At 60.9% G+C, this 17,965-nt stretch overlaps 1 protein-coding gene across 3 annotated transcripts in view; it reads right to left on the bottom strand.

The window, feature by feature from the left end:
• SH3TC1 (SH3 domain and tetratricopeptide repeats 1) overlaps positions 1 to 11,994 on the bottom strand; it is a 37,947-nt gene extending 25,953 nt beyond the window's left edge. The window contains exons 1-2 of one of the 3 annotated variants that reach the window (XR_007137419.1): positions 11,428 to 11,811; positions 4,079 to 4,295 (exon numbers count right to left, since the gene is read on the bottom strand). Coding sequence is in view for 2 of the 3 variants with exons in the window: in XM_047798198.1 (XP_047654154.1) it covers positions 4,079 to 4,247 (169 nt within the window). In the remaining variant the exon portion in view is untranslated. Of the gene's footprint in view, positions 1 to 4,078; positions 4,296 to 11,427; positions 11,812 to 11,867 lie in introns of those variants that run through there. The other 2 variants (XM_047798198.1, XM_047798197.1) reach the window with 2 other exon arrangements.
• Between the last annotated feature and the right edge of the window lie 5,971 nt (positions 11,995 to 17,965).

Genomic DNA, 17,965 nt, shown 5'->3' on the forward strand with positions numbered 1-17,965 from the left:
ATTGAACCCGCAACCCTGTGGTTCCTAGTCGGATTCGTTAACAATTGCGCCAAGACGGGAACTCCTATTTTTTTCTTTTTGTTATAGTTGATTTACAATGTTCTATTTCTGCTGTACTGTAAAGTGGCCCAGTTATACATATACATATATATACATTCTTTTTCTTGTAATATCTTCCATCAGGCTCTATCCCAAGTGATTGAATAGAGTTCTCGGCTGTACAGCAGGACCTCATGGCTTATCCACTCCAAGCAGTAGTTTGCATCTGCTAACCCCAAACTCCCAGTCCATCCCAGTGGGTCAGGATTTCTGGGATTGGATTAACTTTGACTAGATACATGGATTTTAAGAGTAGGCTGATGCAAGACTGGATTTGGTTTCTCTCTCTCAGAACAAAGTTTTCCTGGAAGATTGCTTTTGATAACAGATCGTGTGTATTTCTGTGGCTTTACATGATCTGTATTTACTTTTGAAATCTTTTTTTTTCACCTTAGCTCAAGGAATAGGTATTATTTCAAAGCCATCTATGACCCTATCTGACTGGGCATTTAAAACTTGTTTGTTTGTTTGTTTTTTTGGCTGCTCAGCGGCGTATGGTGTTCCCAGGCCAGGCATCTGATCCAGGCTACAGTTGCAACCTAAGCTAGAGCTGGTAACGCTGGATCCTTAACCCATTGTGTGGGGCGAGGGATCAAACCTGCGTCCCAGCCACAGATCCCACTGTGCCACATTGGGAACTCCAGAAACAGATCCCCCCAAGGAGAGCCCTGGCACCTCACTGGCACAAACGTCCCCCCTCTCCGGGACCCATTGCACAAGGGACCGGTTGGACCAGAGACGTCTGGTTAGGGGATGGGAGAGTAGAGGAGCCTCGAAATCCCACCGCGTAAGAAGAGAATTCAGGAGGCACTCTGACCCCCTCCGGAAAAACGTGTCGGGGACAGCGGGCTTCATTCCTGGGAGTCCTCTTTCTCTGTTGTGGGCTACTCCACACAGGAAGACCCCCTTCTAAGCCAAGAAACGACTCTGGGATGTATCCTCGAAAACTGGAAAATTTTCAAAGCGCACAGGCTGAAAATGGAAAAACTTAAAAACTCTGCTATAACACTACCTGGCCTCTTTGTAAGTTAGGGAATGGAGGAAATTGGCCTCTAAATTACAATCCCATCTTGCCTTTGTATTTTTACTGTCACTAGATGGGAAACTGGACAGAGAGGTTGCCTGTGTTCCAGCCTTCATGTTCCTTTACCAAAGCCCCGCTCTGGGCAGCTCCTGTCATCAAAAGCCCGGGGAACCGGAAAACACTCCCACCAGTTTAAATGATTCTCGTCTAACCTCCCCCAGCTCTCGGGGGAGCCGCTTGTTTCCCCAGAGCCACTGCTTCTCCGGACCCCTCTGACGGTCCCAGCTCCGCCTCCTATGTCCCTTTATCTCCTCTGTGGTCCCAGGAGCGGGAGACGAGTCCCGCGGGGGTAACTTGTTGTGGACCCTCCTGTCACCCAGGATCGGGGAGATACGCCCTCTTAGGGACGTGGGACGTGGCGAAGGGACAGCTAGGGCACACGTGCCCTTCTCGTTAACCGACTGAGCCCAATGCAAGCAGAGAGTGGGCTGGTTTTCTGGAGACGCGGTAGGCGTGCTGACAGGTTTCAGGCCCTCACGCTGGCCTCGATTTCACTTGGAAGGCTTGTACTTGTCACAGCTCTGAGGAAAATGAGAATCTGGGTCGCAGCCCAGGGGCGCGGTGACCAGCTCGCCGGGGACCACCCCCAGGGTTGCTGCGGGTGGAGACACAGTCCCAGATCCAGAGCCCCGGAATTACGATTCCCGGAAGGAAACAGAGCCCAGGGACTGCGTGGCCCAGCGTGGGTCAGAAGGGATGAGAGAGTGTGTCAACAGGTCAGTGAACCACGAAAAGGTGAGAGAAGTGACCCCCAAAGAAAAAATCCAGCCCTCTTTCAGGGACGGCTGGTGGGGGCTTTTCGAAAAATGTACCACCTTGATACCTCCCTGGGACGATGTTTTATCAGCCAGTCCACCCCCAAGTTAGGCAGAAACTCCAAAAGTTACAGTGAGGCCTGCAAACCCCTGTGCCCCAACTCTTAGAGGTAAAGCTGATGCTGAAGAGAGGGCCCCTTGTGCAAACTGGCAGGCCAGGGCTCACACTAGACCGATGGCTTTTGCTGCCAGCCAGGCCTGGCAACCTCAGGACAGCCCAAGGGGGCCGAGGCAGCCTAACCGTCCACCTAGAGGGAAAGCCAGGGAGGGGGGAGGCTTCAGATGTACGTCAGCCGGCACTGGGCCTGCAAGTGCCAGAAAGAGCCCCTGGTCCCCGCCCAGTCTGCACACCAACAGGTCGTTGGAGATGGGACTGTCCCCAGTCCCGAAGGGGAAGGGGACTCCCGCTCCTGAGATGGCCACGCTGAGCGACTGAGGCAGCCAGGGGGACCCCCCCCCGCCACCATGAGAAGTCCACCTCTATGGAGCCCCAGGGTGGCCCATGATGTGGCAGGTAAGAAAATTAATGTTTCAACTGATGCAGGAGCCACGTGCTCTGTTCTGATTTCTCATGCTGGGACATCCTTCTTCCAAAAGCTGCGCCGTGACCAGTAGTGATGGAAAACCCACACCCGTGACCTCACGGGGCCCCTCACTTGATGCTCTGAACAGATTTTGAGCTCACACCCCTTTTTACTTGTGCCTGAGTGTCCTACCCCCACCACTGGGGAAAGACCTCCTGGGCCCCCTCGGGGCCACAATGGGTTAGGAGGCCCCGAGCAGCCCCTCATCTTGACTCTAAGACCAGCTGGAGAATGTGTGCCCACTGCCAGCCGTGTTCTACAAGCCATGAACCCTGCGTAGGACACGGGAGTCCCTCGGAAGGCTGGAAAAATGTCCAGCCTGTAAAATATAGCCTTAGTCCAGAAGTCAGCTCTCCCAACGAAAGCCACTATGCCACCAAGTTGGAGACAAAAATGATTTACACCCTTAGTGGATAAATCCTTGAAACATGGCCCCTTGGTGCCCAGTCAGTCTCTGTGCAAGACCCCTCTGCTGCCCGGTGTTCAGCCAACCGGGGACATCGGATGGGGCAAGGCCTCAGCACCGAAAGTGATACTGGATCCCCATGCATCCTCTTGTGGCCAATCCTTGTAGGGCGTCCAGGTTGCTGGAGACGCCATGTGGTCTGTGTGCTTGACCTCAAAGCTGCTTCCTTTTGCATCCCAGTTCATCACTCGGCACAGTGTCTGCTTGTCTCCAAGTGGACCAGCCCTCCTCGGGCCAAACGCAGCAATACCTGAACGGTGCTGCCACTGGGCCTTCGGAGACAGCCCGCTGTGTTCGCCCAGGCCCCAGGAAAGTTTGTTTCCCCTCCCAAGGCGGCGATGGGTCATCATTCGAATGTTTCCTGAGCACCTGCCGTCTGCCAAGTCCTAGAGCCCCAGTGGGCAGCTAAGCAGGGGACGGGGAAGGTGGACCACGTGACGATGGGCAGCCTGAGGAGGGACCGGAGGACGGGCTGTCCCTGGCTCAGAGAGGGGCCGGGCCCGACCTCGCCCCACCCCCCCGGGATCCAAGGAGGTGAGAGAGGGCTCCTGGAGGTCACCTCGGCCAGCCCGCAGGTTCTCCAGTGGGGAAACTGAGGCCCAAGTCAAGCAGTGGCCCAGCGACAGCCGGGGTCAGAGCCAGGTCCCTCTCCTGCGCACGCCTGGGCTGGTCGGCTGGGGGCTCTCTGCCCTTGTCACCCCGCGCCCTCCTCTGCCCAGGAAGGGATCCTGCCCAAGGCCTGGCTGGGCACCGGTCCGCCCCCTCCCTGGGCCTCGGCTTGCCTCCTGGGGGACGAGAGACGCCCTGTCCTAAGCAATCCCGGGGGGACTGAGGGGACCCAGGTCGTGGAGCGGGACACCCGTCCAGGGCTGCAATTCCAGAAGCCCCAAGTCCTGCTCTTCTCCCTGACCCTGGAGAAGCACGGGGGGGGCCCCGTCTCTCTGACCCAGGACCCTCCGCGAGCACACGCACTGACAGCGCAGAAGCCCGGCTCTGACCCGGGGGACGGGGACACGCGGGCCTCACTCACCCTCTCCGACGGCGGCCTCGGCCTCCTCCGGACCTGCTTTCTCCCAGACGACCGAGGAGCTCACGGCCACTCTCCGGACCTCGCCACCGCCGCTGCCTCCAGAAGACCCCATGGGCCCCCTCCCTGTCGGGGCCGGCTCCTCAGGGGCCACCTCCACCGGGCCCTCCATGACCCGCAGTGGCCTCAGCGCCGGGGGCGGGACATGCCGGACTGGCCCCTGCAGAGAGAGCAGAGTGCAGCGGTCAGCAGTGACAGCCTCTCCGGGAAGACGGTCGGCGGGAGCCTGCAGAGATGCTGCCACCAGAGGTGGGGTCAAGGGGTGACAGCACCTCCTATTTGCCGGGGGGGCCTCTGAGCATCCTGCAAGGGCTCGCTCACCAGCCATGCCCTCTCCAAGCTGCCCAAGTCCCCTGGGACAGGCACGTGGCAGACACACCCCAACGTCCGCTCCCCGTTGGAAGTCCCTGTGGCAGGTGGGGTGTCCTTCTTTTTTTTTTTTTTTCTTTTGGCCGCTCCTCTGCGTCTGGAGTTCCCGGACCAGGGATCAGATCAGAGCCACAGTTGTGACCTATGTCACAGCAGCAGCAGTGCCGGACCCTAACCCACTGCACCGGGCCGGGGAATGAACCTGTGTCCTGGCGCTGCAGAGACGCCACTGATCCTGCTGAGCCACAGTGGGAACTCCAGGGAGCCCATTCCTGCTCATCAACAGACCCCTGGGCAACACAGACACATAAAGGCAGTGTGGGAACAGGGCACAGGGCAGTGTCCTTTCGGGATGACCCTGGGACCGTGGTTTAGGGATAAGCCCACCATGTGTCCCACCCAGCAAGGGCTGGAGTCGGCCCACCCCCACCCCCAGAGAGCGCATCTCCTGAGAAGCCCATCCCGTTCTGCTTCCCGGGGCTCAGTGGGGCTGGGGCTCCAGCCTGGGGGTCCCAGGAGATCCCGCTGCTCCTTCAGACGGGAAGAGGCCTGAGCAGTGTCCCCGGAAGGAACACCGTGCAGTTTTACAGGAAATGGGTCAGGTCCCAGGCGGCCCGGGAGGGACGGGAGCCGGGGCCGTGGGCAGGCAAAGAGGAACTGGCCACTGCTCCCCACATCCGGGGCGCCCTCGGGCCTTCCCCCAGGAGCCGGTCCTTGGGCACCCCTCCTTCCTGGGGTCAGAGGTGAGGGAGGGCCTTTGTGACGGGACAGACAGTGCTCATGGGGTGAAGGCTTTGTCACTGATGCAAGGACACAGGACAGAATCCGCCTCGGTCACGGGGGACAGGGAGAGTGGGCACAGCCTGGGCAGACCCCCGTTGCAGCCATAAGATTGGTGTCAACCCTATCCCCTCTCAGCTTCCACCTGGGGGACAGGGAGGAGGAGGCATGGCAGAGGCGGGGGGCAAGATCAAGGCCCGGAAGCCCGTGCAATTCAGCCCCTCACTTCAGGTCTCACTGTTCCCTGAGGCTGAGCTGCGAGGTTTCAACCCCAAACCCAGAGGCGGCCAGCACGTTTGCCTCTGCACCAAGCAGATCACATGGGGAGACAGCAGAGCCCCCTCTGAGCCCACTTCCTGGGGACAAAACTGCACACTGAAAAGCAGGGCTGGCCTCGAGCCCCCCACTTTTTCAGCAGCACTGGGGGCAAGGGGCCAGCGGCAGAGTCAGATCCTCCTTCCAGGCTCCCGGCCTAAGAACCAGAGACGGACCCAGGATGGTCCCAGGATGGTGGCGCATCTCCACAGGCCCCCAGAGGGCCTCAGACACAAGCATCTGCCACCACCTGCAGGTACCAGGTGCCTCAGAGAAGCAGTTCACTGCAGCTGGCGGGGAGAGCAAGCCCCCCATTTTACAGATGAGGAAACCGGGGGACCCCCACACACACACCCCCTGCATGCCCACAGTCCTTATTTTTTTTTAACGACTCCAAAATCATAAACAATTCTAATTTATTTCCATTTCCAACACCTTTGGCATTGGGGCCATTACAAACCACGTGAATTCATTAGCTTGCACGTGAGAATAATACACGGTCTGAATTAAATGACTATAAACATGAGTGTGCAGAATCCTCCGCCTAAGAATGAAATAGTAAATCAGCAGTCAGCCTGTGAGCTTTGCACAGACACCTTACAGCTTACCTCTCAGATATGGTTTTAATGCCATGGTGACTCATGGCCATAGAGCTTTTTATAATGATTCGACTTAATAAAATATTTCTTTGCAGAAAAAAACAATTTCCCCCAAACTAGAAAAAAATTGTTTTTAAAGCACTTTTTTCACATTCCAATGTTACACTCATCTCCACCGCTGTAAAAGTTTATGAGACGAGATCTTTACATTTCACTGAGTTTCGGGATTGTTCTTGAAACGATGCTCTGCCAGAAAATCACCAGCACCATCGAGTCTGACCTCACAGCCACCATTCAGACCCTGCATACGTGCTGGTGTCACGGAGCTCATCAAAGAGTTTCTCGAGGTTAGAGCCTGGGCCTCCAGTAATTCTTATTCTTCTCTTTCGACTTCCTCTAGTTGTCAATTCTCACTTCTTAAACCAAAATAACTTCCAGCTGCCCGGAAGAAGCAAAGCGAGAGAAGAAACAGAGAAAGAAGGAAGGTGAAGTTCCTGTTGTGGCTCAGTGGTTAACGAACCCGACTAGGATCCGTGAGGTTGCAGGTTCGATCCCTGGCCTTGCTTAGTGGGTTAAGGATACAGCATTGCCGTGAGCTGTGGTGTAGGTCGCAGACGTGGCTCAGATCCGGCGTTGCTGTGGCTCTGGTGGAGGCTGGTAGCTGTAGCTCTGATTTGACCCCTAGCCCGGGTACCTCCATATGCCGTGGGTTCAGCCCTAAAAAGAGAGAAAGACAAAAAACAAAAGAAGAAGGAAGAAAGGATGGAGGGAGGGAGGAAGGAGGAAGCCCAAGGTCTTTATTGTAAAAGGCAAAGAGGGAGCTCCCGCTGTGGCTCAGAACCTGACATGGTGTCCCTAAGGATGTGGGTTCCATCCCTGGCCTTGCTCAGTGGGTTAAGGATCCAGCGTTGCCGTGAGCTGTGGTGTGGGTCGCAGACACTACTCAGATCTGGTGTGGCTGTGGCTGTGGCTGTGGGGTAGGCCGGCGGCTATAGCTCCGATTAGACCCCTAGCCTGGGAACCTCCATATGCTGAGGGTGCAGCCCTAAAGAGACAAAAATAATAATGATGATAAAAATAAAAAATAAAAGGCAAACAGACACAGAAGCTCGCACCCAAACCGCCAGCTCCTGATGGCCACGCTCCTGCCTCCGGGAGCCTCCTCCCTTGCCGGCAGGTGCTCGGCTTGCCCACAGCCTCCAGGTGAGGCTTCCCAGTGCCGCCCCCGAGCTTCCAGGCCTCCCTCAAAGGCATTCGGTGTGGGGTGAGGAATGTCTCACCCAGATGGGGGAGCCGGGGTGGGCAGGGGCAGGGGTGCCGCCTGGGCCCTCACCCCTTGAGGGACACTGTCCCCGGGGTGCTGGGCTCGACCTTGAGCTGGCTCCACTGGGGGCTGGGCCCCTACATCTTCCTCATCACCTCTGCCCACAGGGTGGGGGTGGGGTGAGCCCCACCCTCTAAAGTCTTTCTTTGTTTCCACAAACTCTGCGGACGCCTCCCCACCTGGTGGCCCGCTCTGCCCAGGGCGGCAGGCCTGCTGGGACTGAGGGTCTGGATACAAGCGGGACAGTGTGGGTTCCGCGTGGCCAGTCCTGGGAAGGGAAGGGAGGGTCCCCTAAGTCCCGGGCGGGGAGGGAAGGGAGCCGGACAGCCAGGAAGGCCCCCGGGGGGAGGCATGTGGAGACAATGGGGAGGGGGGCAGCCCGCCACACAACGACAGCACGTCCAGGGCAGAGCCGAGAGGCAGCCCGAGGCCTGCGACCATCCCCAGGGATCAGCACTGGAGAAGCGTGGGCACCTCTGAAAGGCACACGGCTGGGCAGCGCAGAGAGAGGACGAGGCCCAGACCCCAGGCTCCGAACCTCTCCATCCTGGGGGAGGAGGCCCAGCCCTCCCTTTCTGCCCCCCCATCGCTCCTCCCGTGTTGCTGGGCGGGAGCTCGGCACGGGGCTGGGGGCTTGGCCTGTGACCCACCCAGCTCCCCATGCTCAGAGGTCCGAGTCCTGCACCTGGCGCTCCCAGCCCAGCCACCCACTCCACCCTTTCATCCCCAAAGCCTCTGCGCATGACCCCGGCAGCGTGTGCTACCAGCTCAGGCAGTGCTCAGGGAGCTGACTCACCTCCCGGCAACCTTGGGACCCTCGGTCCACAGGGGCTTCGCCAGGGCCCCTGCCCCTCGGACCCTCCATTCCTCCCATCCGAACGTGAGAGACCCCGGGCAGGGGTGGCGAAGGCCTGCGTCCCAAGCTCGCTTTGGCCCGTTTTCTCCGGAACCAGCGTTCCTTGTGTGATGGATTTAACGCCAAAGTCAGAAAGGCCAGGTTTCTGGCAGGAATCACCCGGTCCCCCTTTGCTGGCCTCCATCCCTATCAGCCCCGTGACACGGAGAAAAAGGGCTGACATGGCCTGTCTGCTCCTCCCCGGGCACCGACACGGCCTGTGCAGCCAGGGGCCCACAAGGCTTGTGGAGGCAGCAGCCCGAAGCGGTGAAGTGGCCTCGGGGAGCCCCATCCATGCCCACTGCTCAGGTGTGACCCGCTCCCCATCCCCCAACCACTCCTGAGGGTGAGGGCCAGGTCCTGGGGGTGGGCGGGGCATGGAAGCCCCTGACCCCAAGGCCCCCCGGGGCCCTTGGCGCCCTTCTAGGCAACCCCCGCCCCAGGGAGGAGGGAGCAGGCTGGAGAAGGCTCGTTTTACAGAGGGAGGACCAGTGAGGACCGGCGGGTTAAATGTCCAAGGTTGTTTCAAGCCCCGGGGCCTCGTACTTCCTGTTCCCTCGTCCCCCAGGGGCTGTCCCCGCCCTTGTCACGCTCCAAGACCCCCTGGCATGTCTCAGGATGCAGCTCCATCTGTCCGGCCCTCCCAGCCCCCAGCCACACCCGGGTCTCTTTCCTTCCCCTCCTTATTCTGGAAACAGCGCTCCCTGCACCTGTCATCAGGGCGCCGGGGCCTGGCCAGGATGGGCGCTGGGACCGGGAAGCACGGGCCTCGAGGCCAGGCCACTCTCCCCTACAGTGCCGCTCTTCCAAGGCACATCAGTATCCTTGCATCCATGGTCCGGCCCGGGTCCCGTTTGTGGGGTCTCTGGCCCCCATCCCGGGCCTCGCCCTCCCCTCTCTGCAGCCAGAACGGCTGCCTCCCCCGCCCCCCCCACCCCCACCCCCCAGCCTCTGAGTCAGGACTGGCCCCTTGGCACATGCGTCCCAGGCCCACGGGCCTGCCCCCAGCAGCTCGGAGACAGTTTCCTGAGAAAAGGGAAGGCTTCAGGCCTCAGGGGACTTCCCACCTGCTCAGCAAGGGGCTTGCTCATCAGGCAGGGCTGCCGGTGACAGCAGTAAACCCTGGGGTTTCTCATCACAGCTGCCTGCAGGACGCAGGGGGCTCTGTGTCCTCCAGAGTGTCCCTGTCTGCTGGGTCCTGAAATGGCCTTGCTCAGTGGGGCAGCCTGCAGGCTCCCCATCCTGGCTGCAGATCGGCGCCCAGACGGCAGGCCTGCGGGTGTCCGAGTGCCCAGGGGCAGCCCGGCGGAGACCCAGAGACGCTGCTCCCCTCCGGCCTTTGTCCTCTGCTCTGCTCACTGAAGCGCTGCCTCGTGGGTCAGCCACAGGCCCGGAGCCCGGCCAGCACCCAGCCCCAGGGCACAGGCGTTCACACCAGAACACGGAGACCAGAGGGCAGTGGGCGGAAGGCCTCCCAGGCCGCAGGTTACCCCCCCGGGGAAGGAGAGTGAAGACACCCCTCAAGGGGGCGGGGGGAGGGCGGGCTCCGGCGGCTTACAGCCGGCGTTTAATAAATGATGGCTGGGGAGGGAGGAGGGGTGGGGGCGGTCTGGCCAGAGCTGTCTCTGGACCCGTCCTGAACGCAGACCTCGGCCACCTGGCCAAGCAGCACGTCTTGAGGGTCGTGGTCGCCCACTGTCCTGGGGTGACACGTGCCAGGTTACCCTCAGACTCCTGTCCACCAGGAACCTCAGAAGTGACCTAATTTGGAAATAGGGTCTTTGCGGATGACCGGGGCTGGGGGCCTGCCGGCCTGGGGGAGGGATGAGACACACAACCCCGGGATACCCGCAGCCGCCAGGAGCCCAAGGACCTTCCCCAGGAGCCCCTGGGGGCAGCCCCGCCCACTCCAGGGTTGTCAGGGCAGCCCCGGACTGTGGGGGACCCCGGGGTCCCCACGCCTTGATTTTCTCTGCTGTGAAGTGGGTGTCTTGCGAGGAGGACGAAGGGCCCTCAGGCAGCAGATGTGGGTGACTCTGCCCGGCAGGGCTATGTCCTCACGGAGCCCTGAGTCCGTGTGACTGAGCCCATTTCACAGAAGGGCCGTCAAGCCTCAGTGAGCAGCTGCGCTGACTCCGCCCGGCTGGGGGCCCTGGTGGGACTGGGGCCCAGGTGGGTCCGAGTTCCGCCCACGACACGCACCCTTAAGCCTGGCACACCCCACCCAGGCCCCCACCCTGCCTCCATCTGCCAGTCCAGCTGCAGCCCACATGCCCTCCAGGGTTGGGGATCACACCCCAAAGCGACCGCAACACCAGCTCCCCCAGCGCCACTTTGCCATCTGTCATCTTTCGGAAACCCCCTCAGATGGGGCTTGGGGATCGAGGAGGGGTCACTGCAGGCGGGGGACGGGGTCCGTGCTCTTCTGGGACCACACGCCCAGGCCAGGACCTGGTGCTAAAAGGCCTGGGTCTGGGTCTCCCCTAGAAATTTCGGGTTGGGGCCCCCGGTCAAGTCGCTCGTCCCATTTGTTGATGGAGAGGCGGCCCCGGGGTGGTGACCTCAGAGTGGCCGGGTCACAGCTATAGCGACACCCTGGGCTGGACACTCATGGTGTCTGCCTGAGGGGGTGACAGCCCGGGGTGGGGGCCCACTTGAGACCCCCTGGATCTGGAATCCTGCTTGCTGGCGACATCCCCGCGTCCTGACCAGACCCTCGGGACGCCCTGTCTGGGAGCCCTCCTGAAGGTGGGGTCAAGGGAGACCAGGGGAGCGGCAGTGCCATCAGTCCAGTCACAGGCCAGCTCCCGAAGCTCCAGCCGGTCCCCTGACCCGTGCCTTCAGCCTTCAGGCCTCCCAGACTCCAGTTCTGCTCTCTCCAATCCCAAAAGGCCAGAAAAGTCCCCAAGAAACTGAAAGGCGACAGACAGCTCTGATCCAACCTTGCCAAGACCCAGCTCGGCAGACAAGCCTGCTCGCAGCCCTCGCCCGCCCGTCCAGGGCCCCATACCTGTGCTCAGCTCCTCAGGCCGCCCCCGGGCCACCAGCTGCAGGACCCCGGGCACCAGGTGGCTGTTTCTGACCCTGGTCTCCGCCGGCCAGGGGCAGCGGCCGCCCACAGCCCGCTGACGGCACCGCAGCCGCCCCCGCCCCGCTTCCTGCCCCACTTCCTCCCTGCGCCCGGGCCGCTGGCGGGAGGCAGGCCCCACGCTGCTGCACCGCCTCCGAGGGCTGGTTGATCATTAGCTCCGTCCTGGACCGGCTCCAGGCCCCGTCCCACCTGCCCATGGCCGGGCACCCAGACTCGGAGGTGGAGGCCGGGCCACCCAGGCTCCCGCCCCAGCCTCTGGGACTGGGGAAGCCCAGGAGCTGCCTTGCCAACCTCAGCTCGGCTCTCTCTTCCTCTTCCACTTACTGTACACACACACACACGCACACGCATGCACAGACCTGTGGGCCGCTCCTTCCTGCTGCTCCAGCCCGTTTCAATGGAGACACACACAGGGACAGACGGGGGCTGCCCACCGGTGCTCCTTCCCGCTCTGCCTTCCCGTTGGCTCCAGAACCCACTTGGGCTGGAGAGCAGGAATCTCCGCCCCGCTTGCGGAGCCAGAACTGAGGCTCCTGTTTCTGGAACAAGAAGCAGGAACTGAACCAGGGTGGGTGCCACCTGCGCTCAGGCCCTCACCAAGGCAGGGCTAGGGATCTGGCACCTGGCCCCTGGCCCCAGCCCAGACCCGTGAATGAAGACTGGGAGGCCACCTCGCTGTCCCGTGCTTGGGACAGGCTGGGCTGTCCCATTGCCAAATTAAGTGGTAATACGCCTGTTTGTATTACAGACAGGGAAACGGAGGCTCGGGAGAGGCTGTGGCCTGCCCCAGGCCAGTGACAAGCAGAAGATGAGCCCAGAACCAGGCCGGACAATCGCTAAATCTCCTGGGCCCTGGCTTCTAACTGCGGCACTGCTGACACTCCAGGCCATCTCTGTTATAGGGGGGCTGCCATGTGCACTGCCTCTGCCAACTGGATGCCAGCCACGGCTGTGACAACCAAACACCTCTCCAGACCCTTGTCCCCAGGCTGAGCACCCCTCTCGGCTGAGCTACTTCTGGGTGACGCCCTGCCTTTCTCTGATCAGCCCCCTGCGTTACGCACAGCCACCCCCCCAGTCACAAACTCCCCTCCCCTCCCAGTGGGCCGGAGCCCAGGCGGCTGGAGGGTCGTGGTCACCTCACACAAGCAAGGTCCCCATCGAGGGCCAGCGATGGGACCAAGCCCCTCACCAGGTGGCAGTAGCCACTCGCCCACACGTCAGGGGGGCCCAGCAGCTCGCGAGCAGAGCCAGAGCCAGCTCCCCACACCCCAGCTGGCCAGGTCTCCCCTTGCACACCAACTTGCTCGGTGACGACGGGGCAGGAATCTGAGGCTCCCAGTGGCCAAATCCTGCTGAGTAACGGCAGGATTTCTCCCCACCCCATGGGTCCAGGGACCCAGGCGGCCCCAGAGCAGAGAGGCAGCTGCTCCTGCCAGCAGCTCTGCTTTCCCACCGGGGTGTGGCCGCCCCCGCTCCGTCTGGGCCGCCCCTCGGTGGAATGGCCCTGGCAGTCTCTCCTGCAGGGGAGCTGCACTGGTCCCTGTGTCGTGGTGCCGCCCGGACAGATACCACAGGCTGGGCGATTCCAAACAGCAGGTTTATTCTCTCTCAGTCTGGAGGCCAGAGCCTAAATCTGGGTGTCACGGGGCTAGATGCCCTGAGGCACAGGTGTTCCTGGGCTTGGGGACACATCGCCCGGACCCCCGCCTCTGTCGTCACACAGTCCCCTCTCTGTGTGTCTCCTCTTCTCTCCTTTATAAGGACACATTGCACTTAGGGCCCGTGGATAAGCCAGCACCGTCCCGTCTTGAGATCCTTACATGAACTGCATCGGACCCCTTCTCTAAACCAGGGTGACTTCAGAGGTCCTGGCGGAGACACCTATGGGGGCCACCCTCCCTCCATCCTTCCAGAGCACTGGACGCCCGGGAGTACCATCCTGGGTGCCCGCCTGCCCGCCCACGGTGCCCTCCCCCCAGGCTACCCATCCCCCACCTCGGCCTCAGCGACCTGCCATCCTTCCAGGCCCGCATCCTCCGCCCATCACTCAGGTCCAGTCCAGACGGGTCCTTGCCCACCCCGGCCTCTCCACTCTGGTCCAGCCCAGTGGGAGGGGCCTCTGTCCAGCTCCCTCCACCTCCCCCTGGGTCCCTCGCCCCAAGGTCCCCCCTGCTGGCCATAGCACTTGGGAAGCTGGGGTTTCCTTGCACCTGCCACTGCTGGGACCACCCTCCTGCCCCCCATCCACGCCCCCTTTGCCCTGCACCCCATCATACACCCTGTGGAAGCCCCTCAGATGGCCCTCATCCACCCTCCCCGCCCCCCGCCACTGCCTTTTGACTCCCCATCTTGCTCAGAAGGCAAAGCCCCGGACCCATCATCTCCAACACAGGCCACCCTGTCAGGGTCAGAGCCCGGCAGGCCAGCAGCATCCTGTCCACGACACCGCCCTGAAGACCAGCACTGCTGGGCCGGTCACTGGACCTCGGGAAGCCCTCAGTGGGTGGGGGGCTATTCTGGGGATTAAACTGGATGCAGGAATTCTCCCACAGGCCACACAGCACAACTAACTGTACTGGGAAGCCGAGTCCAGCGCCCAACTTGCCCCTGCGGCCTCTGCCAAGAGCTCCCAGAAAGCGGAGAAGGGGCAATGTGTTGGCAAGGCCAGCACTTCTGCTGTCCCCTGGCCCGGGCTGCCTCTGGGGAGAAAGACGGGGCTTCCCTCTCCACCCACAGTGTGCCCTGGGCCCCAAGTCTCCAGCCAGCTCCCTGGATCTCCACACTGCACAGAACCTTCTACGTGCTTCTTCTCCCTTTGTTTTTCTGGAAAGAGTATGGGGTGGTTTTTTTTGGCTTTTTAGTGTCGCACCCATGGCATAGGGAGGTTCCCAGGTTAGGGGTCTAATCGGAGCTGTCACTGCCGGCCTACACCACAGCCACAGCAACACGGGATCCGAGCTGTGTCTACAACCTACACCACAGCTTGCGGCAATGCCAGATCCTTAACCCACTGAGCAAGGCCAGGGATCGAACCCGCATCCTCATGGCTCCTAGTCGGATTTTTTCCCTCTGCGCCACGATGGGAACTCCCTGGAAATAATGCTAAAAGAGGCCCCAGCCAGGCTCCACATCCATAAAAGGGTCCGGATATGTTTCCTTTCCTGGCCATTGTCCCTGCTGAGGCCCAAGACCCCGTATCCTGTTTTTCTCTGCAGCTGTGTTCTTGGCCCAAGGCCAGGGGGGTTTCCAAGAGCCTCCCCCACTGTGCGCAGCATTCTTCAACTCTGCACCGAGCACCCCAACTTCAGAGCGTACCCCTACTCTGAGAGGACACCCAATTAGCCTTCCAGAGGAAGAACAGGAGACCTCGGGTCTGGGGCTTTCCCAGCAGGGGTCCCTCCTGGAGGCTGGGGGACCGGGCAGCCCCACACAGCCCTGCCTGCAAGAGTCTGGCTTAAACCCCAGCCTAGGAGTTCCTGCTCCGGCTCGGTGGCTACGAACCCGACTGGTGTCCATGAGGACATGGGTTCGATCCCTGACCTCACTCAGTGGGTTAAGGATCCGGCATTGCCGTGAGTTGTGGTGTAGGTCGCAGATGCAGCTTGGATCCCATGTTGCTGTGGCTGTGGTGTAGGCCGGCAGCAACAGCTCCAGTGTGACCCCTAGCCTGGGAACTTCCCAGGTGCGGCCCTAAAAATACAATACAATATATAAAATAAACCCCAGCCCCGCCTTTGGGTGTCTTTGAGGGGACGGTCCCTCCCTAAGCCTCAATCCCCCCCTTGAAATGGTGGCCTTGGGCACGGAGGTCTCCAAGCCCCCTCCCAGCTCCACAGCTCTGATCCCCGCAGGGCTGAGGTCAAATCCAATGACCACTTTTCAGATCCAGGGACTGCAGCCCTCCCAGTGCATCACCTCCTTCCCACTGGACAGAATAGTGAGGGGCCTTTGGGGAGGGGGGGGCTTGCCCAGGTGACACACCACCCTGCAGGCAGATGCCAGGGCCTCCCGGGGCCGAGGCGGACCCCTGACACTCTGGTGTGAGCGAAGCTGGAGGATAGTCCATGCCCCGTCTTCCCACCAGCAGCCCAGCTGCTGCTTAACCATCTCCGAGGGTCTTAGGAGGCCCCCTCCCACCTTCGGCGCAGCTGTGCTCTGCCATTGCAGGCGGAGGTTCCCGCTGAGCCCCCAGGCCTGCTCCCAGCTGACCCCTGGACCACAGACCCTGGCCCCAGGCTGCAATCCAGAGCTGGGGGACAGGGGCTGAGGGTGCCTTGCCTTCTGCCCTCTGCTTTTTTTTTAATTTGCTTTTTAGGGTCTCACTTGCAGCATTTGGAGGTTCCCAGGCTAGGGGTCCAATCGGAGCTGCAGCCGCCCACCCACACCACAGCCACAGCAACGCGGGGTCCAAGCCACCTCTGCGACTTACACCACAGCTCATGGCCGTATCCTTAACCCGCTGAGTGAGGCCAGGAATCGAACCCACGTCCTCATGGATCCTAGTCAGGTTTGTAACCCACTCAGCCACAATGGGAACTCCCTGCCCTCTGCTTATTTTTTATTTTTTAGCTCACGGGGGCAAATAGCAAGTCTGTGGTCCTACATAGACAAAAGACAGTTTCTCATTTGTCCTGTCACCCTAGAGCCCTTCCGATCCTCGGGGACTCGGGGGCGCTGTGTCAGCACAGTCTCAGGCAGGAAAGGCGACCTGGCCCAGGTCCCAGGCCCAGCTGGGATCCCCTGGACATCCTCCCCGGCGCGTGGCCCGGCCTCCAGCTGGACACCCCCCCAACCCCCTGCTTGAAATTTCTCCTCGCTTTGGGGCTCAGAGCCGCCGCTGCCGCCAGCCATCTGGGCCCCCCCCCCCGCACCCCACTTCTGCCTTCAGGTCCTCACGCCCAAGGGGCTCAGAGCAGTGGGAGTTACAGATTTGGGAGCAGACTGGGATGGAGCAGCAGCCACGGAGGAAAACCTGGAGAGGCAGGCAAAGAGCGCGAAATCGAGGAAGTCTTCCTGGAGGCGGAGGCTCCTAGGCCGCGTCTCGGAGGAAAGGGAATCAGGCCAAGAGAGGGTGTAAAGGTCTTCCCGGGAACAGGGCCAGGGAGCAGAGCACCTAAGCCTGGCCTGCGCTAGGAATGCAGCTGGCTGGGCCTCCCGCAGCCTCCTCCTCCCTCGGGCTGCAGAGGCAGGAGGCGGTCACACGCTCGCCCTGAGGGTTCCTCTACAACCACAGGCCATAAACACGAATCCCAGGAATGCAGAGGCTGGGGGAGGGGTGGGGGGACAGGACTTCTCCCCTCCAGGTCACTCCAGCCGCCCTGGGCAGGAGAAGCCAACTGTCCAGCTGTTTCCAGAGCAAGGCAGCCGCTGCTTTCCGTAAAGGGACAGGCTGCAAATAGGTTTGGATTTTTGGGCCGTCCTGAGAGCCTCCACCAGGACCCTGCTGCTACAAACAGCCTGAAACAGGCTTGGGTGATAAATGAGTGGTAAAACCTTATTTACAAAACAGGGGCGGGATTTGGCCCTGGGCATGGGCCCTGCTCTGGGGAATGGGGCGGGGTAGAAATTCTAGGAAAAGCCTCTCAGGATCTCTCCCCTGTGCAGGAAGGAGTCAGCACAAAGGCATCCCACTACCCTGGAAGTGGGTGCATAGCGTTCACCAGTAGGACACCATCCAAGCAGGGAGTGGGGGGAGCCGGCTCAGGCACCGGCAGCCTAGATGGGCAGCAGGGAGCAGACGGCTGAAGACAGTCTGTGCCTGACGCTGGCTCAGGATACGGGAAGCCAGGCCCCCTCCCTCCTCCCACTGGGCAGGACTGTAACTGCACATGCACAGTTCAATTGCCAAGGATTACCGAGAACCAGCTCTTAAAGCACTCCCAATAAAGACAGGTGAATGGGAGTTTCCTGTGGCTCAGCGGGGTTAAGGACCTGGCCTTGTCCCTGCTGTGGGGCAGGTTCAGTCCCTGGCCTAGGAATTTCTGCATGCCATGGGTGTGGCCAAAAAGGGGGCCGGGGGACAAGTGATTGGGCAGCCAGGTTGCAACGTCTCAGGTCCTTTAGGCTTAAAAACACGGGGACAGAGACTTGGGAGGAGAAAGCCCCTCCCAAGGTCACAGGAAGGAGTGACCCAGTGTTCACAGGATCCACACCGGGCACACCTGTCACCATTCCCGGCCTCTGGTTCCACATCTGTAAGAAGCAGATGTGACGGGCTAAAGCAATCTCAGAAAGACACACCTTTCTTTCTGAGATTGGCCCTGCATTCCTGAGCCGCTCCCGGGGGCCAAGGAGCAACCGGCCTGAGACAAGACAGCCTTCCTGCTGGTTCCTTTGCATACCCAGCTCTGAGGACAGGGGCAGCCTGGGAGGCTGGCACCCACTGGCAGCTGCTGGCCACGCCAGGAGGGCTGGGACAGTGCCCGCGCTCAGGAGGGCTGTTTGTTGTTTCTGG

Source organism: Phacochoerus africanus, chromosome 10, assembly GCF_016906955.1.
Source record: "Phacochoerus africanus isolate WHEZ1 chromosome 10, ROS_Pafr_v1, whole genome shotgun sequence".
In the NCBI taxonomy this organism is placed as follows: Eukaryota; Metazoa; Chordata; class Mammalia; order Artiodactyla; family Suidae; genus Phacochoerus; species Phacochoerus africanus.